Genomic DNA, 27,304 nt, shown 5'->3' with positions numbered 1-27,304 from the left:
TTTGCTCATCGGGGATATTTGCATAGAGCAGCACAGCCAGAGAAGGGAATTGCAGCCGCTCAGCACAGGGTCGGTGTGATGTTGAGGAGCACAAGGGCGAGGAGGTGACAACCTGCAGCAGTGGTGGGGACCACAGGATGTCCAGACCCCCAGCCGGGGGCAGAGGAGCTGGGGCAGCAGTGCTCAGGGGGAGCACTGACCCAGAGAGCTCAGCCCTGGGGAGGCAGGGGGGGTTAACAGGCCAGAGACGAGCATTATAGCTGCCTGCACTCCTGCGGAGCTTCCCGAAGGGATGGAGCCAGGCTGGGGCTGGAACAGCACTCTTCACAGCCGGCCTGGGCACGGCCAGGGGCTGCTGAGCCCCCAGACTCTGGCAGGGGACCCCAACCTGACCCTCTTGCACACCCGGGACGAGGAGCTGGCCAAGGCAGAGATCGGGGTGCTGGGCACCATCCTGGCTGTAGCGACTGTAGGCAACGTGGGGGTGCTTCTGGCGATGTACCGCCTGAGGAAGAAGATGAGCCGGATGCATCTCTTCATCTTGCACCTGGGGCTGACCGACCTGGGCGTTGCGCTCTTCCAGGTGCTGCCGCAGATGATCTGGGAGGTGACGTACCGCTTCTTGGGGCCGGACCCGCTCTGCAGGGCAGTCAAGTACCTGCAGGTGCTGAGCATGTTCGCCTCCACCTACATGCTCATCGTGATGACGCTGGACCGCTACATGGCCGTGTGCCACCCGCTGCGCACCCTGCAGCAGCCCAGCCGCCAGGCCTACGCGATGATCGGGGCTACGTGGCTGCTCAGCTGCCTGCTCAGCCTGCCCCAGATCTTCATCTTCTCCCTGCGGGAGGTGCGCCAGGGCTCGGGGGTGCTGGACTGCTGGGCGGACTTCAGGTACCCGTGGGGAGCCCGAGCCTACATCACCTGGACCACGCTGTGCATCTTCATCCTGCCCGTCGGCATCCTCACCGTCTGCTACAGCCTCATCTGCTATGAGATCTGCAAGAACCTCAAGGGCAAGACCCAGAGTGGTGCCCCTGCCACGGGGGGAGCCGCAGCGGCCGTCCCTCCCACTCCTTGCTCCTCCGAGAAGAGCGGGCAATGTGCCAGTGGGCAGCCCTCGCGGGTGAGCAGCGTGCGGACCATCTCCCGTGCCAAGATCCGCACGGTGAAGATGACCTTTGTCATCGTGGTGGCCTATGTTGCCTGCTGGGCACCGTTTTTCAGCATGCAGATGTGGTCGGTGTGGGACGAGGATGCTCCTGATGATGGTGAGTAGTGGTGGGGATGCTGGGCTGCAGCCCAGAGCCCCGGGCTCCTGAGGCACACAGCACGCCCAGTGCATTTTTAACAAACGAGATGAATGTAATTTTGTGGTTTTAAAAATCATGGGGAAGGCTACAAATTTGCTCCCCCGTAGTATTTATGGAACACAGTTTGCAGAGTCAAATCATTGCTTTTACCAGAAAAAGCACTGAAAAGCAATGGCTTCTGACCATCACCTGTTGGGACGTGTAAAGATGTGGGAATATCTTTGCCATGTGTGTCTCTTCCCTCACTTGGGAATTTGCTTCAGGAGCCGCTGTGATTGGTATGTGAGTGCAGAGAGGGTTTTAACTATGCCTGCTGCTCCCACCCTCTGCCGGGGCGGCCTCATCGTGCTGCTGGAGTGGGTCCTTCGCGTGTAGCATCGAGTGCCCCTAAGGCTTTGCTGAGCCAGCTGCAGAAGTTTCAGAAGTGGAATTCTGACTTCATAGCTTGACTTTTTCTGGCAATTTTCTGTAGCTGTCCTAGCCTGTTTGTGGGTAGAATGAACTTTATTCAGGATTGCAAGGCCTCTGTGTGATGCTTTGGCCAGCAAACAGGCTGAAGGTAGGTCCAAAAGCTGCTGGGTCTCACCTCCCAGCACTCTCCCAGAGGATGTGCTCCAGCACATCCCTGTTACAGCACATCACTCACCTGCAACCCTCAGCCAAGGGTAGAGCCCGGCTCTGCCTGCCACGCTGCAAACTCTCCTGCCCCAAGAAATGCCAGTCAGACGGGACGGGAGTGGGACAAAGGACATGTGCCTGAGCCAAAAAGAGCCCCCAGGGTCCTGCCCATTGCACACCGGGACCCTGCCCAGCCTGGTGGAGGTTTCAGCTCTCTCCCTTGCCTTCCCAGAGTCCACCAACGTGGCTTTCACCATCACCATGCTGCTGGCCAGCCTCAGCAGCTGCTGCAACCCCTGGATCTACATGTTCTTCAGCGGGCACCTGCTGCAGGACGCGGCACGCTGCCTGTCCTGCTGGGGCAGCCCCCGGCCCGGGCTGCGGGGACAGGGCTCCACCGGCAGCCTCTGCAGCAGGAAAACCACCATCCTGAGCCACAGCCACCACGCCAGCCCCGCCGGCATCCCCCTGCGCGGGGGCAGCGCCAAGGACTTCTACCCACCCTGCGAGGAGGTGGCGACCGAGTTGGGCACACTCTAGGCTGCAGCGGTGGCCAGTGCTCAGGCATATCCCTTCACTGAGGACAACTGCCACCAGATGTGACACCACCAACGCTGTCACTGCAGAGGCGTGCCTCTCCCTGCCTGGTAGCATCTCATTTTGCAGAAAGCGGTGTGCTGAACCCAGAAAGCATCGCTGTCCACCTTGCCCCTGCGTGCTCGCTACTGTGCGTGCTGCATCTGCTGGGAGCATCGGAGGAGACAGACAGAGCCCCATCAGCCATCGCCCGACCGCAGCATCCACCTCGCTCGTAGGTTAGGAAGCCTCTCGCTGCCTGGCTGCTCTCCTCCAGGAACGCCTCACAGCCCAGGTATCCGCCAGGGATGCGGCGCCTGGAGGGACTGGAGCTTTGGGTGTTTAACAGATGCCAGCAAAGCAGCCTGAGCACAGCAGGAGGCAACACGGGTACATCTACTCAGAGCTCCCTGCGAGCAAAGTCACTCGTCACCCATCCTCAGGGCTTTGCTGGCACAGCGGACACAGCTTCCCACACCCTGGGGCAGAGCACACACTGCCCCCTCCCCATACCTGGCGTTGCCCTCTGCAGACGGGCAGCTCTGGAGCCGGACCCCCTGCCCACCTCCCTGGGGACGGGGATGGCGCTGGAGCAAAAGCCACAGGGCAGAAATGTCCTCTCCTGTCACACACAGCCATCCCGCTACTGCCCAGCAGCATCGCACTGCGCTGGTGCGAGTGCCCAAAATGCGGCGCTGACAGCACCGGAGAGCTGCTCGGAGCAGCCCTGGCCCAGCCCCAGTTCGCCCAGACAGGTCCTGCATCCCTCCCTGCCCCCACACTTTACTCGCTTTACTCGCGGCCCCCCCGGCACCGCACAGGGCTGTCCCACGCTGCTCAACGGCTGCCACAGCCCATTAAAGAGCTGCTCTCGAATCGCTGCCGCTTTTGTCTTATTTAGCAGAGATCAGAGGGCCAAAAACCACCCAGGGCTTCAGGGAACTCGGGAGCACCGGGAACGAGCCCCAGCCTTGCAGCCCCAGCCTGGCCCCTGCCCTTCTCCCTGCGCGTTGTGGGTCTCCCCGAAGCTGTTTTGTTTAAGAAGCAAGCAGGAGCGGGGCAGGCAAGAGCACCCCTCTGCTCTGGGAGTCGAGCTCCACAGCTCCCGATGGGGGATGTACAGGTGCCCCAACGAGCACCAAAGGTACCGCACCCCCTGCAAGCGACGTGCATTATTTCCTCTGTTATCACAGGCTAAATCTGTAAAAATAAGACACTAAAGTTTCTTGAAATCTGAAATTATCTTCACTTTTTAATCACCAAGCATTTGAATCAGTTTTTCCAGGAACTCCCACTGGCTGGGTTTGGCCTCATCTCCAGTTCCACACCCGCACCTCTCCTGGCCTTTAGCGATGTTTCCCAGAGATTATTTGGGGTTTTGAACATTTTCCTTCATGTGCCCTTCAAGTTGGGCCAGATCTGCACAACAAGGTCACAAACCCAGGAGTGCCTGACCCCCCCCCAGGATCAATACCGAATCAATCGTCTCACAACCTTTCATTAAAGCCCATCGCTGCGGAGCCGATTTGAAAAGCACTCGGGGCCGCTCCATCCCTGACGGAGGGGAGCTGTGCTGGGAAGCAGCGGCTCCATCCCCCTAACAAAACTCCCAGCTATTGCACCGCTCCCCTTCCCCAGCACTTTGGAGGTTTGTTTTGGGGTTGGTTTTTTTTTTTGAAAAATCGTTAGTAACAAAATGCAGCATGATGGGAAGGAACCAGCTCCATTCACAGGAGCGATTTGCCGCAGCGGAGGGAGGACGTGAGCCCCCGCCGCGGGCAGGGCTGGCCGGGCACCGGCGCTCCCGGACCTCGGGAGCATGAAGGTGACCTGACAGATGTAATCACTGACAAGCAGGGGAAGCAGCACCGCTGAGAAGATAACAGCCTTTGAGCATATTTCAGTTGGCAATCCCGAGTTTATCTCTGCGAGCCGCAGAGCCCCCAATTCACTTCTGTTAGAGAAAATTGCAGTGCTGTGCTTAGAGTCACCTGGAAATTAAACCAATACTTAAGGAAAATGTGAAACGTGGTGCCAGATCACAGTGGGGGCAGTGGCATGTGCCCCAGCCCGGGGCACTGACCCCCCTCTGCAGCTCTGCTGGGTGCGGGCACCGCTCGGGGCCGGGGGGAGAGCAGCCGACTCCTGCATTTGGTGCAGGGACAAAGCAGGAAAAGCAAAAGGTGGGAGACAGCGAATATCACCCCTCCCCACAAGACACAGAGGGATTTGACTTGCCTGTGCTCACATGGAGACCTGTGGTGCAGTCCTGTGCCCCTCACAGCCCAGAGGCACCAGCAGCTAGCCCGGGTCCTCCAGCCGAGGAGGGGGGATATAAATCCCTTTGCCAGCTGGGCTGATGTCTACGGCTTTCAGCTGGGGCAGGGAGGTCCCCAGAGGGACCAGGAGTGACCCACGTGGCCACCCCAACCCCAGCGGCAGCTCTGAGGGCGACGGGGACTTGGAAAGGTTTTCAAAGGAAAAGGAGCGCAGGGGAGGGCGAGGAATCGGGGCTTGTGGGGCAGCGGGGGCAAAGCCGGTGGAGAAACTGGATGTAAAAGTATTTTGTGACAGCAATCAGCAAAGAAAGCCTCATTCAGAGGAGGTGCCAGCCAGTCTGGGGGGATATTTTGAAGACCACTGCATTTCCCTCCCTAAGGACATCCATTTTGAGGGGGCAGGGGGGGATGTTTTGTTTGCTTTCATGAAATGAGAAAAAGGGCCATCACACAGATCTGGAGAGCACATTTCAGCCCGGGCAGGAGGAGCACACCCCTGCGCCACCCCACGCTCAGCAGCCTTCAGGAACAGTGATGCATTTAAGTAAAATGCCAAGCAAATTGTATCGGCGGGGTTGAGTGTTACAAGGAGTAAAAGCTGGCAGGGGAAGGGGAAACCTCGGTCCCGCGGCTGCCGGGGGCTTCAGGCATCTCCCCGTCCCGGCAGCGGTCTGACCCGAAACCCTGCCAGCAGCATCCCGGGAGTCACAGCTTCACCTCGGTGTACTCGATGGATTTGGATGCCACCGGGCTGGAGCAGGGCCAGAAATCCGCTTTCCTCTTCTTTGGGTCCACGTTGACGTAGTCTGCCCCAGTCTTCACATTCTCGTAGTCCCTGGCGGAACCTGACCCGTGGCCTTTCCCCGGGAAGACCAGGGACGTGTAATTGAGCTTTTCTTCTGAGGAAGGGCCCTGGAGAAGCAGACACGAACCCCAGGTCAGGCACCAGCACCCACCCGGGGCGGCTTTGCCCTTCAACCCCCACGAAGGCGTGCGGCCGTTCAAGGTGCCAGGCTGTGCCCAGGGACCTCCCTGACCCATGGGGACGTTTCCCTCTAAATGGGGGACATTGCGTATGGCAGGTGACAACCATCACCCCACCCTCACCGCCGGTATTTCAATACAGTTTGATTTATTTTTCCCCCTCCCCGTAGCTGCTCTGTGGGTCTCGGGCCGGGCAGGACCGCGGGGACACGGCACCAGCAGCGCCGCTGCTGCGGCTGTGGGTGCTTTGGCAAAGGCTCTTTGCCCGCAGCTGTACCTGCCGGGTGGAAGGGCCGCTGTCCGAGTCCTCCGAGGTCTCTGAAGACGTGTCACTGCTCCCTTAAAAAACAGGAAACATTACCACCTCCATCGTTACTTGGGGGGTTAAAGGGAAAAAAAAACAAACAAGAATCAGGGAGAAAAAGCAAACGCACTTGAGAGTGAAAATTGAAAATCCAAAAGGCATCCGTGTGATCCCTCCCCTCTTCACCCGCCTGCCCGCGGGGAACCGGGCAGGGAAAGCCCAGAGCCCACTGGAATCGCGAGCGGCTGTTGCGCCCGCCCTTCGCCCGGCCGCCCGCTCCCTCCTCCACCCCAAAGCCGGCGGGTGAGGCTCTCCACGGCCGGTTAAGGAAGAGGGTACTGCCCAGATGCAATACCCTACCTTTATATTCACCTGCCAGGACAAAACCCCGTGGCTGTAGGATCCCCCCTTACCTGCGGAGGTCGGTCTTCGCACCCTTTCCCCTCCCGCCGCGGAGGTCGGAGGAGGCTGCCGGGGCTGTGCCGTGGGGCTGCCGCTCGCCTGCGCGCCGCAGGAATGGCTGGCTGCAAGCCAGAGGCCAGTTAGCATCCTGCTGCAGCCCGAGAATGCCGGCTGTGCCCCACGCACCCCACGCGCCGTGCCGCACGGACCCCCCCCCCGCCCCCCCCCCCCGAGCCCCAGCGCTGCCCCACGGCAAAGCCCGTTCGGCACAAGCCGCTGGCACGGCAATAATTATTGTTATGTATTGGAGCAGGCGAATGTCTATCAATTCAATTACTGAGATGATTAAGTGCGCTCCCTCTTCTCCCACAATGAAAGAGTCCAGTGTTAAATCACGCCGTCAGGGCCTCTTCCCGTGCGAGTTCGAAATTAGTTTGACCCACGGGGCCAAGCGGAGCGTGTTTATGGACAAATGCGAGCAGCAGTTTTGGGTGAAAGATTTTCCTGCTGGAAATTGTAGCTTCATCTGAATTAATATTTGGCAAATGGATTCTGATGGTATTTTTCCACCGCCTTACTAACAAGAGCAATGAAGGAAAATGTTTTCGAAGCAACAAAAGGCTGTACAGCCCTGTCCGATACTGCCCACATCACTCACGGCGGCTCACACAGCGGCTCTCGGGGCAGCCCCCCCCCCGGCCACAGCCCGGCCCCCGGCACAGCCCAGCGATGCTGCTGGTCAGTCCCTGCCCCGTCCCTGTCCCCGTCCTCGTCCCACGACAATGTCTGGCCCACCCAGGGGTCCGGCGGGTCCCCGAGGTGCCCGGCTCCTGCCCTCTCCCCCCCCGTGGGCTCCGCAGCGGCGCTGGTCGCTCCCCGAGCAGCAGCCCCAGAACAAGGACTTGGCTGTGCTTTACAAACCGTGGGATGCTGAAGCTTTGGGCAAATGACTTTTGCTCTCTGAACTGGACGACTGCAATGGAGAATGAGGAACACAGAAGCCAACAAGACAGTAAATTACCTATTTTCCTGCTGAGCGCGATGTATAGTGTCAGCAAGAGGAGAGCGTAGAGGATCAAGGTGACGGCTGAGATGACAACGAGCACCCACCTGAACAAGAGAAAGATATGTTATCTAAATTAAAGAAATAACCAAATGATTTTAAATCGTTCAGGTACTGTTTGGCCGCCATTGCTTCAAAGCACATTTTAGACCAAGGTTTGCTGGTGCAGGTTTTGGTTTTGCTTTTTGTCTTTAAGGCAATGTGCCCCAAAATCTGGGGGTTCATTTTCAAAAATGACTAGTGCTCCTTGCGCTGTGTTTTTGGGGGTCCGTCTTAAGAAGGGTTTTCAAAAACCTCATTGCCAGCGGGGTGGGGGGTGGGGTGCTGCATAGGCTTTGCTGGAAAAGAGAAATTGTGAATATGGCCCCTACCAAAATCACACACCCTTTCTGAGTCTCGCGCCTGTGTGTCTGCCGAGCACGGCCACCCCGTGACAAGGTGTAATTGTCCCCTGCAGCATCCCCGCGCTGCGCCGCTGCTCCCGGACCCACAGCACCGCATCCCCGCGGCCAGAGCCCGGCCAAGCGAGGACGGAGAACCGCAGCAGAAAGGTGCCCCGTACCAGCGGTTGTCCTTCCATCTTAGAGCGTTTCCCTCACCGCGGGGGGGCTGCGAAGGGCCACCGGTGGCTCTTTACCCCGGGACGCTGTACTCACCACTCGCAAGTGCTCATCATCCCTGCCAGGCGTCTCGGTGACCGCTGTGATGCCCAGCGAAGCACTGGAGGTCTCGGGGGCGGGGGAGGACAGAGAGAGGCAGCTAGCCCTGGTGTAATCAACCAAAATGGTCCCATTGAGCTTCGCGCTGCTCCACGGCACCTGAAGATCAGGCTCGCCACTTGCGAGCAGTGGTCTGACATTGCGGGTGTAAAGTAAAGGCACCCAGTCTTCCCTCCGCGCGAGGCTCGTACTGTAAGGTACCCCTTACCCCACCCCACGCTCTCCCTGCCCTTATCATGGAGCTTAATGGTTTTATACACTGCCGCCTCGGTCATATCTGATACTTGACTGGAGCTTCTGGGCTCCACCGTGGCGCTGGTAGTAATGAGAACTGAAATGTATTCTTCTTGCTTTAATCCTCTCTCGCATTTCATTTTAGTTTTTTTAAATCCACACAAAAAAAAAAAATTTATAACTATAATCTGGGGAAAAAAAGAGCCATAGAAGAAAGTAACCAAAAGAAGGCCACGGGTCTTGTGTTGGGTTCTTGCATCAATCAAGATCCAAACCACCTTGGATTTAACTTTTGGTGAGCACTTAAATCCTGTTGAAGTCAAGGGGACTTAATGCACGTAATTAGAAAACAGATATGCCTGAACCGGACCCCTCGGCTTGGGGCTTTTGGCCATAGTATTCAAGAGATTTATAATAAAGGATGGCAATCGGGGGCATTCAGTTTGTGATCTTTCACTTGCAAAAAAGCACTTCAAATTTTCCCTCAATGCCTATATACTTACTGTTTATAAATGGCCAACATAGGGAGGTTATCTTCAACTAAAGCTTTGATAAGATGAATAAAGGAGCGATAATAATATGATTGATTGATAGATAGATTGATAGTTAGAGCGAAGGCATTATCCATCCTATGGATCAGATGCTATAATTTCCTCTATGACACATTTCTAAGAGTAATTAATCAAAAGCTTTTCCGATAGCCTCACCAATCTCCTGCGAAATTTCACTTACCCAAACAGTTTGGCAACTGTCAAGCTAAAAGTCCATTTCTTGCTGGAATTTTCCCCCTCCCTTATTGAACTGATCTGTCCCCAAACATCCTTCTCAAATGGCTGTCATTCTTAAATGGCTCATTTCCTATTGTGGGGCAGGAGATGCTGCTGCAGCAGATAACAATCTGAAAAATGAGCTGTTCAAAAGGAAATTGCAAAATAAGACCCAAATCCAAATATCAGTAGCAGGCAGCTTCTTTGCTGAGATGGGGTACGGCGAGATTGAAGAGATGATACGCATACGCGTATTGAAATATCTATTTTGAAGATAACAGCCAGTACGACGCTGGCAGCACGTGTACTTTTTTGGTGTACCAGGTACCTCGCTGTGAGCCCCCCTCCCTCCAGCCCCCCTCCCTCCAGCCCCCCGCACATTAACCCTTTCTCAGCCCAGGTGCCCTATGGAAGCCAAGGCTCGTAGAGAGCTCCCACTCAGCTGGTTATTGAGTAGTGAATTCAAGACATCTACGCTCAATCTAAAGGTAAGCAAAATCACGGGGAATTATTTTAATTATTTACTTATTTTAATCCCATTTGACTCAGGCCTGGCTGCCCCAGGGCACCCCTCGGGCGCCGACACCAAACCCAGCTCTCATCCCAATGATCGACCCCTCTGCTCTGCGCCGCACCCGCCGGCAACGGCTGGTGGAGAGCGATAGCCGACGGGGTTTTACCTGGGAGACCAGAGCTTTCCGCACCTTCCCTTTCCTGCAGGACCTGGGCAGCCGGGGCCGTGGAGGGAGCAAGAATTAAGGACGTTTTGGCAGCGTTTTTGGGGTCCAGCAGTACAGAAGCCTCACCGGCTCGGTGCCGGATGCGGTCTCGCTCTACCCCAATGGCGATGGCAGGAACGAGCCCACACGAGGTTCCATGACGCTTCCCCTCTCTCAACTGGCTCATTTAAATATATTTGGGTGTTTCTCTGCTGTTCTCCAGCTGCTTCTGCTCCAGGGCTGGGGACGCTGTATCCCCCCAGGTGGTTCTCCTTGGAGGTGTCCCCCCTTTTGCTCTGCCTTCCAGTTTTGGGCTAAAATGCAGCTGAGCTTCGTTGGAGAAAAGTGGTTCCCGAGGGCAGAGAGCCCTGCCCTGAGCACTTCAGCTCTGGGTGCTTCAAAGTAAAAGCCTTCTATAGGGTTAAAACACAGTAACTGATAAGGGACGTGGTCCCAGAGGCTGGCACGGCCTGGTGGCTGCTGGGGGTGAGTGGCCTCCTCCTGCCCATTTTCTGGAAGGATTTTCTGGTCGGTGGTAACTTCCTGCCTCACTTAATAACGGCGCAGTGCAAACGGCGGAGTCGCGGCCCCACTCTCGTCGGTCCGCAGCAGATTTGGGGAGCACCGGGGGGCAACGCTCGGTAGGAACTGACTTTGCCGCTCTTGCACTGAAGCAGCGTTTTGGCGCTGGGGACGCGCGGCAGCAGCCCGACCTCTTCGCTCCTTCTCCGGCAGGAGACAGCTGGGCAGGGAGCGAGGGACCCCTCTTCTTGCGGGGTCCCTGACTCCTGGGGACGGTGCCCGCTGGCGTTGAAACACCTCCGTCATCCCCACGCTCCCACAGCAATCCTCTCCTGGGGAGAGCATCTCAGTGAATCCCCCCGGACTTTCTGCAGGCGGAGAGAAACCGGTCTTGAGAGACTCTACGTCCCCGCAGCTGCCAGGCGCCGTCGGGCTTCACCCCCGGGAGCTGCATCGCGGGTCGGGGTCCCCTGATGGGTCCCCACCGTGGGGCAGTCGCCGCCCACATTCCCCCCATCCCCCGGGACCGCGGGGACCACGCCGGCCATCAGCTCCATCACAGGGGGATTCTGGCCCTGCTTCACCCCCAGAGAAGCTTCTCTGCTGGGGGTAAATATTTAACTGAAGCTTTCTTGTTGTTATTTTTTTTTAAAGTGAGTGTTTGCTGTTGCAGGGTTTGACTCTTTCAAGTGCTCAGTGATGTATAAACAGATTAACAGGTGGAAGAAGAACTCGATAAACACAAAAAAGGCTTTTCAGAAAATGCTACTTGGGTGCGATTTGAATCAGTCAGAGCTAATAGTGGAAGTGGCTAGACTAAAGGAAATGTGAAAAAAAAGAACACAGATAACATATTTTTAGCCTGAAAGCAGGTTTCTTAAAATGAGTAAAGTGCCGTACACTGAGCCGGCAAGAGGCACGTTTTCCGCACAAGGTGCATAACCTATTTCTAACGTATCTGAGGGCAAATATGTAAAGCTGGATGGGGTAAGATATACTTTATGACGGTTACTGCCTGGAAGTAATACAGGACTATATATAGGCCAGATATTACTTACAAGACCTGGGATGTTCCAGTAGCTGGCAGTCACGTCTCATTACATTTCTACTGAACATTAAGTGCTTTTTCTGCTGTTTTATTAACAAGATGGATTCAAAGGCCCTCGGTCTCATAAATAATTCTGCGTGTTTTGGTCTGTCACCCTGGGCCCCTCCGCCACATCAGGAGGTGCCATCAAGGCATACGAAGCAAAGCCTTTTTTCCCAATTTTTGGACAAATATGTCTGAGTCTTGCACTGGCTCCCAAAAGAAAGAGGAAAAAAAAACATTTTGTTAGACTTGAAATAAACTTTTGATTTGCCTTTAAGAGTTTGGATTTAAAAATTACTTTTAAAATAACTACATAAAAGTAGAAATAGATTTGCTTAACTTCAAAAATTTCTAAATGAAAGGTTTGGCCTCTTTATTTATTTAATCTTCATATTTTAACGCTGAATGTACTGTCATGAGTTTGCAGATTATGATGATCCAATTAGGGAGCTTTTCCAGTAAACAAACCGTTTTGCTTCAGGTATTCAGCTCATCTGTGCTACAGCTCACACTCACGTTTATCTCAGAAGCCCAACGACCCTTCAGGCTGGATTTTCTCGCAGAATTTTCGGGTTATAAACCATGTCCGTGACAATCCACTTGCAGCTTTCAGCTGATCTGGCACTTGCTGCAATTGGCTTTGTTTTAGGAAGTTGGGTTTTTTTAAATCCCTTCTATGAATATTTGATTAGGATGGGAAGGGAGACCGCTACGCTAAACTGCAGCTTAAAAGGGAAACAGACACTCAGTAAAAAAATACTGCAGCCACGAAGCTGGGCGTGGGGAAGGGCAGGGAACTTGCACTTGGCTTGGAAAAAGCATCTGCATCTGCCGCGGACATCGCCGCCGCCGAGCCCCGAGTCTCTGCACTCACGCTGAAGAAACGTTTGATGAGATTTTTTTAAGCGGAGCCGCGGGAGGAGGATCCCGGCAGCAGCTCCCGGGGACGGGGAGGAGAGACCCCCCCGAAGAGGAGACACGAGGCGGCTCTTTCTCAGGCCGTGCCCCGGTAGCCACGCTGGGCTCACAGCCCCGCCGGTGCCGGTGCCTCACAGGCAAGGACTTTAATTTCCCGGGGCGAGGACTTTAATTAGATAAAATGGCCTAACCGAGATAAATGGAAATTGGATTAGAACAGTGCTAAGGGTAGAAACCCCCTTAATTACCAGAACACTACTTACTGGCTAAAACACCTCCCTTTGTGCCCCCCATCACCACTCATTACAGTGCCGTAAACATGGAAAACAACCACAAAGGCGACGCAGCATCTGTGTGTGAGAGATGGTGGCAGCAAGAAAAGCCTCACCTCCCCCCGCTCGCCTCCCCCGCTCGCCTCCCCTCCCCAGCTGAAGGCTTTATTTCTTCATTAGCATTTTTTATTTGCGTTCACAGAGGCTTAATGAGACGGCCATCCTGTGTTAAACACAAATCAGCTGCTGAGGAAGACCCCATTAGTGGCTGTAAGGCGACGCGTAACTGTCTCCCGTGCAAAGCTGCTTCTTCCTGAGCGTGCTTTGATGACTCTGACTGCTATTTAAAAGGGAAAGTTCCAGATTCCTGAGCAGGCCATCACTGCTAATTAGTCTTTGCCTTTTAAAGTTTGTTCAGCAGCTGCCCGATGCTACGAACATGTCCCTTTCCCGCACCCCCCCGGCAGCCGTCGGGGTGTGGGGCACCCCACGGCCACGGGCAGCTCCCCGGGGGGGTGCGGGGCAAAGGAGAGGGGAAACACTCCCCCAGAGCACTGGGGGGGTTTCCACCAGCTCAGCTGGGCCATGCCATTTCCAGTGGATAAGGGGCTGGTGCCGGGATGGAGACCCCATTCTGCTCCTGCTGTGGGACCTTCGCTGCCCCCAAAAGTGGCCGACACCACCCCCCGCCCAGCGCCCGGCATGTCCCCGTGTGCCGTCCTGCTCGACCGCTGCCACCCCCTCACCCACAAGTACAAACTTGACCCCGGTGCGCTCGCTCTGCCTCGCCTGGGATGTGGCCAGTGATTCATTTCCATCGCCAAAGCCCCGTGTTGACATTGAAAGGGGCGTTATCGCGGGCGCTGGTACACCGGGGTGAGGGTGTACCTGTTGGTATAAGAACAACGCCGCGGCGCTGCCCGCACCCGCAGAGCCCGGCCGAGGCCAGCACTGCTGCCGACATGAAACACCTCCTCCTCCTCGCCGTGCTCTGCCTCTCCCTGGCCAGCGGCTTGAAAAGGTAAGGGGGTCCCCAGGGTGCCCCCAGCTCTCTGGGCTCTTGGAGGGGCTTCGCTCCCAGGGTCCTGCCAGCGCCGAGCGCGGCAGCGATGAACGGGCAGAGCTGAGCTCCCCCGGCACAGACACCCTGCGGCTGCACGGGAACGCGGGGACCACACAGGGGTCACACAGGGTTTGCTCCCATCAGACCAATGGCTCCGTGGTCATCTCCATCCCTCTGGGTGGACCATGTCAGCAGCAGTGGGCTGCGGTGGGATGATCTGCCGGCTCCAGCCGAGGGCTGTGTAAGCAGCTGGGGCAGAAAACACCGGCATGAAGTCCCTGCTCCCAGCCTGAGGGTCTTTATCCATCAGTCCTTCCTGACCCATCGCTGCAAGCACGCTTGCACTGGGGCGTGCGGGCTCTCCTGCCGGCTTTGCCCTCGATTTGCTGTCTCCTAAAACAGCTCAGGTCCCCCATTTCGCTGTGCCTCAGCTAGAAAGCGTTGCTGTGGGGGATGCAGGGAAGCAGGCTCTGGATGCGCATCCTGGTGGCACGGGGACCCTCAGGGTGGACGTGGGGACTGCAGGACATCGGCAGCGTCCACAGCCCTGGGCGAGTGACCAGGACACTTGCTCCCCCAGGGTGACCCTGACGCGGCACCGCTCCCTGCGGAAGTCTCTGCGGGACCGTGGGCGGCTCTCCCACTTCTGGAAAGCCCACAGGCTCGACATGGTGCAGTACGGCGAGGACTGCGCTGCCTTCACAGAGACCAACGAGCCCCTCATCAACTATGCGGACGTAAGCATGGTGGCACTGAGGGCTGGGGGGTGCTGAGTCCCAGCAGTATGCCACAGACACCCCGAAAGGACATTAGTTTGCGTGAGTGGTCCCCAATGCCCAAATGCTTCCCATAAAGCCCACGCCTGCTAACGATGCGCGCCGGCAGCCAGTGCCCCAGCGTGCCAGGGCTCGCTGCCTGCCCGCTCCTGCCTGCGCCTTTGTTCCCGGGAATGTGCTGATGAGGGGGACAAGGGAGCGCATTCATGGCAGGCACTGCCAGCCCTCTCCCCGCCTGCTGCCCTCCCCGAGCCTGCAGTGCCCTCGGGCAAGCGGTGCGGAGACAAATTTCCTCCAAAATGAAGACATATCACACGCATCAGAGAAGACCCCACCACAAAGGCCCCAGAGCCAGAGGTGGAAGGCGTTCCCCAGGCTCACCCCGTTCCCCGCAGCGTGAGGGTCTGGCCCCCAAAGTCCCTGCCACTGTCTGCATCCCGCTGATGATGGCCCCTCGGAGCCCGGCCTTCCCGCTGAACCCAGCAGGAAGAGGATGGAGCCCACACCCATGGTCCTGCCTTTTGTTCTGGGTTTGCCTTGTTGTACCTTAAATATTTGGCTCCTTTATTTCACCTGGCATGACGTGGCCATGAGAGACCAAACACTGCCCCGATGTCAGTCATCCCCCATCAGTCCCCTGCAGACCCCCGGCACAGGCTCCCCTTTGCCAGGATTTCTTGGCACGCTGACGACTGACGCCTGTCTCTGCTCCGCTCTTTGTTAGATGGAGTATTTTGGGCAGATATCCATCGGGACCCCCCCCCAGAACTTCACCGTGATATTCGACACAGGCTCATCCAATCTCTGGGTGCCGTCTGTCTACTGCGTCAGCAAAGCCTGCGGTGAGTAGGGGCTCCCCGACAGGCTGTGTCCCCCCCCCTGGCAGCGGGGGGACCCTGGGTGACACCATCAGGGTGGCCCCAGCGAGGCTGTGGGGTCACCAGCACACACAGCCCAGGTCCTCCCCCCCAGGCTGAGCCCTCCGAGGCACACACGGATAACAGAAATCCGGGGAGGGGGTGCGGGGGGAGCCGCAGCGGGTTTGTTTGCTCAGGCGCAGGCGGCGATCACACCACCAGCACCATCAGCCCGCGGGAGACACGGGACGTGCTCCTTTGGCCATTCTTACGGGAGAGCCTTTAAACAAACAAGCAAAGACGATAGCACATAATAAAGCCTGTCACCCCGGGGCCGGGTGGCAGGAACAAGGCGGGCACAGAGACCACGGCACAGCTCCGGGCTGGCTGCCCGGGGGCTCGGAGGGTGACAAGCACCGGGCTTGTTGGGGCTGGCAACCATGAGTCCAGCCCTGCTGGCCCGGGACACAGAGCATCTCCGAGCAGCCCCAGGGCTCCCCGGGTGCTGCCAACGGAGCCCAGGGTGTGCTGGGGAGAATAGCTGGACACGGCAGTGCCCGTGGGGCTGCTTCTGATCGGGGGAGGGAGGTGATTCTGCCCCTCTACTCTGCCCTGGGGAGACCCCCCCGCAGTGCTGCCTCCGGCTCTGGAGCCCCAACAGAGGAGAGACATGGACCTGGTGGAGCGGGGCCAGAGGGGGCCCCGGAGGTGCTGGGAGGGCTGGAGCCCCTCTGCTGGGAGGACAGGCTGGGAGAGTTGGGGGGTCAGCCTGGAGAAGAGAAGGCTCCGGGGAGACCTCAGAGCCCCTTCCAGTGCCTAAAGGGGCTCCAGGAGAGCTGGGGAGGGACTTTTAAAAAGGGCATGGAGTGATAAGGACAAGGGGAATGGCTTCACACTGGAAGAAGGTACATTGAGATTAGATTTTAGGAAGAAATTCTTGGCTGTGCGGGCGGTGAGCCCCTGGCGCAGGGTGCCCCGAGAAGCTGTGGCTGCCCCATCCCTGGAGGTGCTCAAGGTCGGGTTGGACGGGGCTCGGAGCAACCTGGGCTGGGGGGAGGTGGCCCTGCCCAGGGCAGGGGGTGGAATGAGATGATCTTCAAGGTCCCTTCCAACCCAAACCATTCTGCCAATCCCACTCCCCTTAACAAACCTCACACCTTTCAGGCAGATTGAAATGGGGTAAGTTTTATCCTTCCTCAGAACTTCACCAGCACGCCCCGTTGTCTCGTGAGCAGCTCTTTCCCTCGGCAGCGTGCCCGTGACACAGGCATTTTGGTGATGCCACGCTGCCCCACTGGTTTGCTCCGAGGCCAGTTGCTGCTGCCGGCCGTGGCGGGGGCTCCTGGCATCTATCGCCATGCAGATAAGTGGCATTTCTGGTGAGAGCTCCCGTCTCCTTCCCCAGCTGAGCATGCCAAGTTTCAGCCGTCAGAGTCCAGTACGTACCAGGCGATAGGGACCCCCTTCTCCATCCAGTATGGGACCGGCAGTTTGACGGGGGTCATCGGATCTGACCAAGTAGTTGTGAGTCGTCTTTGGTTTCTCCTGCTCTGGACAACGTGCCTGGGACTTGCCTACAGACTCAGCATCACCATCAAGCCTCCTCCTCCCCGCAGGTCGAGGGCCTCACCGTGAGCAACCAGCAGTTTGCCGAGAGCGTCAGCGAGCCGGGAAAAGCCTTCCTGGACGCTGAGTTTGATGGGATCCTGGGGCTGGCTTACCCCTCCCTGGCTGTGGATGGGGTCACCCCCGTCTTCGACAACATGATGGCACAAAATCTGGTGGAGCTGCCCATGTTCTCCGTCTACATGAGCGCGTATGGATATGTCTTTGCTCCAGTCTGTTGCTTAAAATCGGTCGTTGTTTTTAGCGGGGGGGCTGCTAGAATGAGGGTGTTCTGTGGAGATAGTAAAGGGGTTTTTTGGTACCATGCTGAGCATCACAGACCTGAGGCCCTACAGGAACAAAGTGAATCACACTAAGCGTTTGTGGGAAGACTGGGTGTAAATCCATCCATTTAAAATGCAATGAGCAAAGTAAAAGGGAGAAAATCCCTCACATCTCCTCCTCCTCCCTCCAGGAACCCCGAATCCTCCCTGGGAGGAGAGCTGCTCTTTGGTGGCTTTGACCCCTCCCGCTTCATGGGGACCCTGAACTGGGTGCCAGTCACCCAGCAAGGGTACTGGCAGATCCAGCTGGACAAGTGAGTGGTGCTGGGCAGGGAGGGAAAGGCTGGGCTGGGGCAGGGGAGCAGGACAAGACCCTCCTGGTCCTTCTCTCGTTCCTCCTCCTCCAGCATCCAGCTGGGTGGGACGGTGGCTTTCTGCGTGAATGGCTGCCAGGCCATCGTGGACACCGGGACGTCGCTCATCACAGGTCCCACCAAGGATATAAAAGAATTGCAGAGCTCTATTGGTGCCACGCCAGTGGATGGAGAGGTGAGATGAAGGGTGGGGAGAGGAGGGGGCAAAGCCCTGTGGGACCCCCACCCCGCCGGGAGGGACGTCCCGTGGAGCAGCACCGCTGAGCTGCCCGGCTGTTTCACAGTACGCCGTGGAGTGCAGCAACCTCAATGTGATGCCCGACGTGACCTTCACCATCAACGGGCTCCCCTACACGCTCAGCGCCCAGGCCTACACCCTCATGGTACGGCTGCGGCTCCACCGGCTCCACTGCCCCCAGTTCCCATCCGCTGGGTTGGAAAAGCGGCTCCGGGGACAAAGGTGGCCCAGAGCCACCCTGGGAACTGAGCCGCTTGTCCCAGCGGGTGATGAGCCCCACTGCTTTGTGCACGGGACCTGCAGACATCAGGCATCAGGCTCTCAGGTTCATCTCCACCTTTGCACTTCTCCTTCCGCAGGAATCCAGCGACGGCATGACCTTCTGCACCAGTGGCTTCCAGGGGATGGACATCGCCCCCCCCGCCGGACCCCTCTGGATTTTGGGTGATGTTTTCATCCGTCGTTTTTACTCCGTCTTTGACCGTGGAAATAACAGGGTGGGGTTGGCCCCCGCCGTCCCTTAGGGCCGCAGCGCCCCATGGGGCAGGAGGGGAACGGAGCCACCGGGCTGCTGCCCTCAGGCAGGGCAGGGGAATTCATCAGTGTCCCTGGAGGTGATGAAGACACCCGGGGACCACGGCCGAAGAGCCCAGCAGAGGTTTGGTCCATGCCAGGAAGTTGTTTCATAAAGAATACAAAAGTGTCTTAAGCAGCAATGTGGTCTGCTTCGCAGGTTCTATTTTTTTTAAACACAGGTCAATAAAAGCTTTAATAAAAACGTGCCATGCTCGTGTTGATTAGCACAGCAGCAACCCTGCAGAGCTTGGCTGGGATGCTCCCGAGTATTAAAACCTCCTTCCGCAGACGCTGCCCTCCTCCCCGGCGAGGTAAAAGCCTCGGGGCACCCACGGCACTGCCAGGGCTGGATGCTCGGCGCTACCGGAGCCTCGGCAGTGCAGGAGACGCTGGATCTGAAAGGTTGGCCTCTGTGGTCCTTTAGCCAGGACTTCCACACGGGCAGAAGGGGACACAGCCCACGTCCAGCAGAAAGTCCCCGGAGGTGGCTGTGGGCATCCCGGAGCTCCCCGCCGAGCCCCGGGCGATGGCTGCGGGAAGGGGCTGGGGGAGCAGCGAGTTCCCCGGGAAAACGTGTCGCTTCAGCAGCCTGAGCTGATGCTGGGAAACAAGAAGGTGATGAGCAGAGTGGGGAGACCCTGGGGCTCTTTCTGTGCCACAAAACTCCTGGAAAGAAATGGTGATTTCCAGTGAATTTTGCTTTGATCCCCCGAGCACTTGCAAAGAACATGTGGTTGTGGGTGCACGAAGCGAGAGAGGGCAAACCAGCGGTGTGCTGCCGAGCTCTGCAGCCAGCGGCTGCCTCGGAGGGTGGGGGGTCTGGAGGGTCCGGGGGACTGCAGGGGGCTGCGGGGGGCTGCAGGGGGCTGCGGGGGGCTGTGGAGCTCCCCATGAGTCACTGCAGCACACGGCACTTGCTGACAGCGCAAAGGATGTGGGAGAAGGCGTGAGCAATCGTGGCTCAGGCATGATGCATCCCGAGGCACGCATGGACGGCAGCGAGAAAGGGAAGCACCGAGGAGGGTTATTTTTACCGGCGCCTTTGCTCAGTTTGCAAGGCTCTGCAGCGGGCCGGTGTCCATGCCGAGGTGCCGGGGTCCCCGCGGCCGGGGCCAGGCTTCACGGCCGCTGCTTCTTTCCCAGACCGGAGCAAAATTCAGGGTTGGGTCTGAGAGCGCTGGAAAATTCAGATCTGGTTGTAAACTTTGTGGCTCAGCCTTGTCATTTGCAAGAAAAGAAAATATCTGCCTTCCTCAGAAACATTGATTGTGCTACTGACCAACACATGGTTTCTGTAACCGGTTCCTGTATTGACTTCGCCCCAGCTGTGCTTTCCCCAGGCACGCCGCAGATAAGGTGCGGGGGCGCTGGACAAAGGTCTCCTCTCCCTTTTACAGGTTAACTCTTAGCACGCCAAAGTGCCACTGGGCACCAGCCCATCACCGTGGCCTCAGGCATTGGGGGAGCATCCAGCTTCCCCAGCATGACAAGGGACTGCCTGGTGTCCCCAAACACTGGCCCAGCCTGGACTTGACCAGGACTGCGCTGGTGCTGTGTGCTCTTGGGATCCCAGAGCATCCCACGTCCTCTCAGAGCATCTCAGGGGGTCCTCTGCAGCTCTGCTCCCCCCGCACAAGGGATGCTCCAGCAAATACTGAGCCTCCCAGTAGGGGGCAACTGGGCTCCCACTGTCCCCCGGGCAGCAGAGGTGGCCGTAGGGAACAGTTTAGTCACTTGGACACCTTTTGCTTTCTTCTGCTTCCCTCACGCTCACTGCCCTGCGAGCCTTGCCGCAGGGAACACCCTGTCCTCTCCTTGTCCACACGAGCTTTTCCTCTGGACGTGGCAGTCCCCAGCCTGTGTTTCGTCGTCTCCTAGCTGCGAGATCTTCCTCATAGTCACAGGGCACAAAACCCACGTTTTTCTCCTCAGAATTGCTGACTCGGTGAAGCAATCGGGACAGGGTTGTAGCTGTGGTTGCAGGAGCTGCTGAGCAATGTCTTGGCTGTCGCCTCCTCTACACCACCGCTCCCACTGCCTTCAACCGGGGCGAAGCTCACGGGCTGCACCGGGAGCAGTAAGGAGAGCGGGAGCTTTGGGAAAATCTTTTCTTGTGAAATCAAACAAAAGCCGGAGCCGGCGCTGAGCCCGGGCTGGACACATTGATGGGTACAGCCCCTCCTGCCCAAAAGCAGAAGTGACTGCGGCCACCGGCTGTACCAACGCAACCGCAAAGCCCATCTCCACCAGCATGGAGAGGCATTGATCATCTGACTGTGAGCAACCTCTGTCCCACCAGGCTCGGAGGGACACGCGGAGAGGAATAAGGGCAGAAGTAGTCGGGGAGGGGGGGTGAGGTTGGACAACAAAGTCTCACTGCAAGGGCAAAGGTGAAGCAGCACAACAAAAATAGGCTGAAAACAGGGATTAGGAGAGACCCGCTCCGGGGAAACAACAGCCTTTTCCCCACCACCGGTGAGAACTGGCTCAGGTGCTTCTCCTGCCTCATCCCAGCTCCTCCCTGCGCTTGCCCCGTGGCGGGGAAAAAACAGATTTTTCTGGCCAGACAGGTCCCAAAATTACACCTGGGAAAGAGGAGGAGGGTTTTTCCTGCTGAGTGCGGCGATCTTCCCTGAGATCCTAAAAGGGAGGTCTACAGGGAAAAAATAAATCTACAAAAATGAGGGCAACCAGTGGGAAAGCAAAAGCCGATGGCTTCGGAGGGACCCCGTGCCCGGGGACGTCCCTGGGCGCGGGGTCCCTCTGAAGCCACCGGCCATTGTTGTTCAGGATGAGGGAGCCAGGCGGGTTCACAGATAGGGGGGATACCCTGCTCCCAGTGCAACCCCAAAATCCTATTGAATGCTTGGCATAGGCTCTGCCTATGCAGCCACGGGCAAGTGGGTTTTCCCGTGCCGAAGTGCCACTGCCGCCAGCCTGATGCTCGGAGAGGTAGCCAAAGGCTTCCTCAGATTCTCCATGGTGGCAGCTAAGATCCCCAAAATCCCACTTGCCGGCTGAACGCATCTTCCTCCAGGAGATGCCACCGGCTCCGGTCACTGGGGGTCCCATCCTGATGTGGTCCCCTCCTTTTGGGGTGCTCGTGGGATGCTGGCGTTGGCCGTGGGTGCTGGGTGGGAGCCCCTAAGAACTGGGGGTTGCAGGGATGTGGCAGAGTGTACCGAGGGGCGGCAAACGCTCCTGCTTCCCACCCTGCCCCCCTCCTCCTGCCTGCAAAAGGTGTCGAAGCCCCACGGAACCCACAGCCCCCTCAAAGGGACCCTGCCTCTCCGCTGCCCCCCCCTCTGCCAGACCAAGCCCCCAGCCCCACCTCGTCTGCCACCGTCCCTCCGCTGTCCCCAGCTCCCGCTGTCCCCAGCTCCTGAGGCTGCTTATCCTGTCCCACGCTATCAGAGCTGCCTGAGCAAAGTCCAGGGTGGCTCCCACGGGCCCCAGGGATGCTGCCGATAGCCCCGCCGGGCTTTTGTTCTCAGCCCTAAATAATCCCCTGGCAGCAATGCAGATAAGGGGTCCCAGGGCGGTGGGTAAAATGTACCGGGGAGATCCTGAGCAAGAGAAGAGGCCAAAAGTCAATCCCAAACCCCAGCAGACGAGGGGACCTTGTTCTCTGTCCCGTATCAGACCCCAAGCAGGGGAGTGCCCAGCAGAGCCGAGGGAAACGCCGTGACATCCCACCACCCACCCGCGGCTCCTCCGCTGGCTCTGGCACGATCTCAGCCCCTTTCTGCTGATGTCACGGCGCGGGGCCCCGCAGCCGCCTTCCCCGGGTGGCGGGCAGGCGGGAATCAGTGCCGCGGACGGCCGCCCCTTCCTGGATCCTCCTCTCTTGCCTCTTCCCTCCCCGGGACGCCGGCTGGAACGCAGCCGAGAGCCTTGGCTGTCTGGCAGACGGATGCCCCGGCAGGTGAGTGCGCTGCGGCCGAGCCCACGGCGAGGCAGGAGATCCCTGGAGCAACAGCCGGTGGGCAAAAAGATTGGGAAACTCCATTTTGAGTTTAAAACCGCCTGGCTTCTGAGAAAGCTGTCCCGTGCTGGCAAAAGGACTGGGGAGTTTGTGCATACTGAGACATGAGGCTCTGCCTGTTCCATGGATACTGCCTGTGGCCGGACTGGGGTGGCGGGGGGGTGCGGGAGAGCCTGGACCCCACGGCGGAGAGCCGCCCTGGCAGGGGTGATGCGCCAAGGGGGAACGGCGCAGGGCTGGCCAGCGCATCGGGGAAAAATGCAGAGATGAGGCTGTCAGTAAGTGTTTCCATCTGCGCCTTGGCCGGTGCTGTGCCTGACGCTGCCATGCGGACGGGGCTGCTGAAACCACCGGGGGTTGCTCGTCCCCGCCTGGGGACGGGGTTTGCTGGAGGTGCCCGGGGCTCCTGCACAGAGCACGTGGGGACACCACGACATGTTGGGGACGCATGTGGGGAGCCTTTTGGGGAGCTCCCAGGCTGGGTGGTGGCATCCCTGGGCTGTGCTTGGGGCACTCAGGAAAGTCCAGCCAGCTGTTGTCTTCTTTAATAAATGTAATTTTCCCCAGGACCCGCCGTGGGTGCCAGGTTTAGGGACAGGGATTGCACTTTAGAGGGAGGGAGACGCAGGGAAGTTGCTCACAGCAGCTTTTAGTGGCGATGCGTTGGTGCAGTGTGGTGGCGTGTCTGGACGTGCACCGGCACTGCGGGAGCCGGTCCTGGGCGATGACGTGGGCCGGGCTTGGTACAGGGGATTCTGCCCCCCCCTCCCCCCCCAGGACACTGGCGCAGCAGGGCGCTGGCACGGCACAGCCGCGGTGCTGGCATGGCACGGACACAGCGGCGTCCGGGGCCCTGGGATGGCCGGGGTGGGAGCGTGAGAGGCCACGGGCAGCAGCGGCTGCTCCCACACCTCCGCCAGCGCCACGGGGCTCACTGGGAACTGGTCCCACCCCCTCAGCCTGGTGACCCCCTCTCATCCTGCAGGGCCCGTCCATGGATGCCAGCAAGAAGGTGGATCTGAAGATAATTATCATAGGAGCTCTGGGGTAAGGAGTGGCGCTGGCAATGGGAGGGAAGCCCCACGTGTGCACTGGCCTGGGAGCCTGTGGGTGTGCAGCCCCGGCTCTTGCTGTGACCGACCCCCTGAACTCGGCTTTGCAGTGCAAACCCTCACCCGTGTCCCTTCCCTCCTGCCAGCGTGGGCAAAACCTCCCTCCTGCACCAGTACGTGCACAAGACGTTTTACGAAGACTACCGCACCACGCTGGGCGCCAGCATCCTGACCAAAGTCGTCGCGGTGGACAACACCCCCCTGAAACTGCAGGTGAGCAGATCTGGGACTTCCCGGGGTGCCCATCCCAGTCCCACGGGCATGTGTGTCCCACCATGTCCTCCTGTCCCCAAATGCCTACTGGTGTCACGAGGTGCGGGGCTCATGTCGTGTGTCTGTATCCGTGCCCTTCTCTGCCCTAGATCTGGGACACGGGGGGACAGGAGAGATTCCGGTCCATGGTGTCGACCTTTTACAAAGGCTCGGACGGCTGCATGCTGGCCTTCGACGTGACAGACCGGGAGTCCTTTGAGTCCCTGGACAACTGGAGAGATGATTTCCTGGAGAAGGTCATTCCAAGGGAGCAAGATTTCCCCATGGTCGTGCTGGGGAACAAAATAGACATCTGCGATCGGCAGGTAAGGGTGGAGAAGAGAGAGCGGGGTGCGTGGATTGGGATGCCTTCGTGTCCCAATGTCTTATGAGCGCTGCTCCTTCGCCTGCAGAACCAGCCTTCTTCCCATGCTCGCATGCAAACCAGGGCTCCCAGGCAAGGAGCTGGTGGGCAGCCGGTGCTGCCGCCTCCCCCCTGCCTCTCGCAGGGCAGAAGCAGCATCGTCGCGCTGCCCTTCACAGCAGAGATTGTCCCCACTGAAGGCAGCAGGAATTAAGCATCTCAGACAGCTGCCTGCACTGCCAGCATCCTGCCCTCCCCCAGCAGTGCCTGGATGGGCGAGGAGGGTCCCCTCCGCCACCTCTCCAGCAGCTACGGGCATCCCCGGGCAGGGCTGTGCTGTGGCTCCATCCTCCTTTCCTGCAGGTACCCAAGGAGATTGCCTCAGCCTGGTGCAAGGAGAAGGACATCCCTTATTTTGAAGTCAGCGCCAAGAACAACATCAATGTTGCAGAGGCTTTCGAGACCCTTGCAAAGCAGGCGTTAACAACGGTGAGCATCGCTCCCGCACCGCGCCTGGGCCGGCAGCGGGGAGTCGGGTGGGAGTTGGACTCAGCCGCTGACCGGAGCTGATCCGACAGACCCTCACAGCCCACCCTCTGACGCAGAACATCTTCTAATTATAACGTGTAGGAGAGCCCCAGGAAAGAGAAATGCATCAGTGTTTGATTTCTTAAAATAGATCTAAACCAAGTTAAAAATATTCTTTCAAGTTCTTAAGAATTGCTATTTGGCTGTGGTGACGGGAACAGGGTGTGTGGCACCGCACAGCGCGCCAGCACTGTCCTCTAGCGGCCATCCCATGGGGACCTTCGTGTCCCCACACCACACAAGCGGGGTGGCCCCACTCCTCCACTGAACTGCGTGGCTTTTCCCTGGATTTTGTCTTTAATCACGAATCAGAACTCAACCTGTGCTCCCTTAGTCCTTCAGTCCGCTCAGGCTGGTTCTGAGCTGACATCACTCACTCATTATCTTCTCTTTCTTTTCCAGTATAAGGGGATTTTTGAGAGTTATTTAACCGACTCCATCAAACTCACTCCCAATGACAAGCCCAAGAAGAGCTGCTGCTGACCCTGGGCACGCTGCTGTGCTCAGGGCTGTACTGCACGAGCACGGCCCAGGAGTGCTGGACCCCACGATGCCCAAGGACGGAGCCCTGCCCAGGGGGTCCGTGCCCCCCGCCTGCCCCAGACCGGCCACAGAGGTTGGCCAAGCCAGGACACAGGATGGCCACCACTCGATGCGCTGGGGCCAGCTGGCTGCGCGTCCTGGGGCTTTGCTGCTTCCCACATTTCCGGAGCTGCTCTCCCAAACCAGCAGCATCCAAAGTTGCTGCTGCATCACGGTGGCTCCATCCCCCTCGATCCGCTGTCATCTGGCACCCGAGCGGGCGATCCCCCTGCAGTGACAGTGCCAGGGAGCTGGGCAGTGCTGCCGATGCCTTTCCAGAGACCACGACCTCGGTCCCACGGGTGACACTTCCTGGTGCGTGGACAGGTGGCCCCACGGTGCTCACGGTGCGTATGCGCTGTCCTGGGGAAGGAGTGGGGCTGGTGGCCACGGCACAGATCTGAGAGCAGTCGGGTCCCCTCCCGGGGTCAGCTGCTGCGGATGTAACCGTTCCGTGCCTCAGTTTCCCCTGCTCCAATGCACACCCCCTGTCAGACCCCCTCCCGCCTCACTGGTGAGGACCCTCTGTAAAGCACTTTGTCAGGGATCCTTTTTTTTAAAAAAAGGAAATTAAATATGTCATTTTTATTTGTATATGTGTGTAGCAAAACATTCCTGTGGTCCGGCAGCAGGAGGACAGGGTGGGAGCTCCGGGCTCTCGCGCTGTCCCACGGGCCATGCTCCAGACTTCCCTCCGGCAAGGCCAGCAGCTCTGAGCCTGGGCCAGCTTCTCGGGGCAGGAGGATGCATCTGGGGGCTGGATTTTTTTTTCCCCCATGCAAATTTTGGGTCTGGGGAGAGAGGAGGCGTCTGGGGCGTCGTGCAAAGCGGGTGTGCAGTGGTGGTGTGGGCGCCTGGCCGGGGCGGCTGTCGGCAGAGGGAGCCCGACGGGAGTCCAGCCAAGCGGCCGCTTCCCTTCTTGCATCCATCCTGCTCTGGCTCGGGCACCTTCGAGAAGCTGCACCCAGGCACAGGGTCGGGTTGGACAAAGAGGTGGCCATGGCCACCCTGTGCCACCTTCCCTGCCACCTCGGGCGCTGCATCCCTGGGGCTGCAGTACCCCCCTTTGCTGCAGAGCCGCAGGGCTGGAGGGACCCGGGGAGACCCCCAGCCGGGCACCCTGCCCTGGGCAGGTCTCCACGGGACCTCCTGCCCCCTCACCACCCTTCTCCAGACCCATCCACACTGACCCCAGTGGTCCCGCAGAGCTTCCCAGGGGCCGTGGGGGCTCTGCCCCAGCATCACCCGCACCCTTCCATGAGCAACAAGCCCCATCGTGGCTGTTCCGCACCCAGGACCACAATGACGCGAGATGGGGATGGCACCCATGGGTGGCAGTGGCAGGGCACGGGGCCAGTGGGTGCGTGCGGGCAGGGTGAAACCTGAGCAAGAGCTGGGCGCGGGGGGCGCGGGGGGCTGCAGTGCTGTGATTAGCCTGCCAGTCTCCGGAGAGGCACGTCGAGATCTTCCCACCCTCCTCCTTACGCAACGCTCAGCCTGTTTATTTGGGCACCACGCCGGGGGAGAGGATTTGTCCCTTAATATTGGGAGAAGAGGGGCATTAACTATTTCCTCCCTGAGCTCCGCATGCCCTTTCCCTCTGTATCCCTGAGGCAGTTGGACAGCCCGGAGCCCTCCTCGTGCCCAGCATCGCCCGCAGGATGCAGCCCCCGTACCGGTGCAGCCTTGGGCTGAGCATCAGCCAGCGTGCTCGGCCAGGACCGTTTGGACAGCGAGTGTTCAGCACCATCCGTGTCAATAGCGATATTGTTTCTAATTACACCCTTTCTCCAGCAGCTCTCAGTGCTGGAGGCGGCTGCAAACTTGATCCGTTTTATTCCAGCAAGCAGCAGTTTGGACACCCAGAG

At 58.5% G+C, this 27,304-nt stretch overlaps 4 protein-coding genes across 4 annotated transcripts; 3 read left to right on the top strand and 1 right to left on the bottom strand.

Annotated features, from left to right (window-relative positions):
* Nucleotides 1-292: 292 nt before the first annotated feature.
* AVPR1B (arginine vasopressin receptor 1B) lies at nt 293-2,471 on the top strand (the record flags this gene model as incomplete). Its single annotated transcript, XM_082494544.1, has 2 exons — nt 293-1,271; nt 2,164-2,471. The coding sequence occupies 2 exons, from the start codon at nt 293-295 to the stop codon at nt 2,469-2,471; spliced, it is 1,287 nt and encodes a 428-aa protein (XP_082350670.1).
* A 3,020-nt stretch (nt 2,472-5,491) lies between these two features.
* On the bottom strand, nt 5,492-8,398 carry RHEX (regulator of hemoglobinization and erythroid cell expansion; the record flags this gene model as incomplete). The annotated part of the gene is made up of 5 exons (XM_082494606.1): nt 5,492-5,698; nt 6,048-6,109; nt 6,488-6,598; nt 7,498-7,586; nt 8,358-8,398. 5 exons carry the CDS (start codon nt 8,396-8,398, stop codon nt 5,492-5,494), a joined length of 510 nt encoding a protein of 169 aa, XP_082350732.1.
* Nucleotides 8,399-13,757: 5,359 nt separating this feature from the next.
* Nucleotides 13,758-18,501, top strand: CTSE (cathepsin E; the record flags this gene model as incomplete). The annotated part of the gene is made up of 9 exons (XM_082494399.1): nt 13,758-13,801; nt 14,424-14,580; nt 15,344-15,461; nt 16,882-17,000; nt 17,093-17,292; nt 17,557-17,679; nt 17,773-17,914; nt 18,024-18,122; nt 18,337-18,501. Exons 2-9 carry the CDS (start codon nt 14,512-14,514, stop codon nt 18,499-18,501), a joined length of 1,035 nt encoding a protein of 344 aa, XP_082350525.1. The 5' UTR covers nt 13,758-13,801; nt 14,424-14,511.
* A 3,803-nt stretch (nt 18,502-22,304) lies between these two features.
* RAB7B (RAB7B, member RAS oncogene family) lies at nt 22,305-25,337 on the top strand (the record flags this gene model as incomplete). Its single annotated transcript, XM_082494369.1, has 6 exons — nt 22,305-22,478; nt 23,524-23,585; nt 23,737-23,863; nt 24,013-24,228; nt 24,630-24,755; nt 25,257-25,337. The coding sequence occupies 6 exons, from the start codon at nt 22,305-22,307 to the stop codon at nt 25,335-25,337; spliced, it is 786 nt and encodes a 261-aa protein (XP_082350495.1).
* Nucleotides 25,338-27,304: the final 1,967 nt, after the last annotated feature.

Source organism: Vanellus vanellus (genome assembly GCF_965231255.1).
Source record: "Vanellus vanellus genome assembly, chromosome: 23".
In the NCBI taxonomy this organism is placed as follows: Eukaryota; Metazoa; Chordata; class Aves; order Charadriiformes; family Charadriidae; genus Vanellus; species Vanellus vanellus.
The sequence above is the reverse complement of the archived record's forward strand: the minus strand, read 5'-3'. Positions and strand labels throughout refer to the sequence as shown.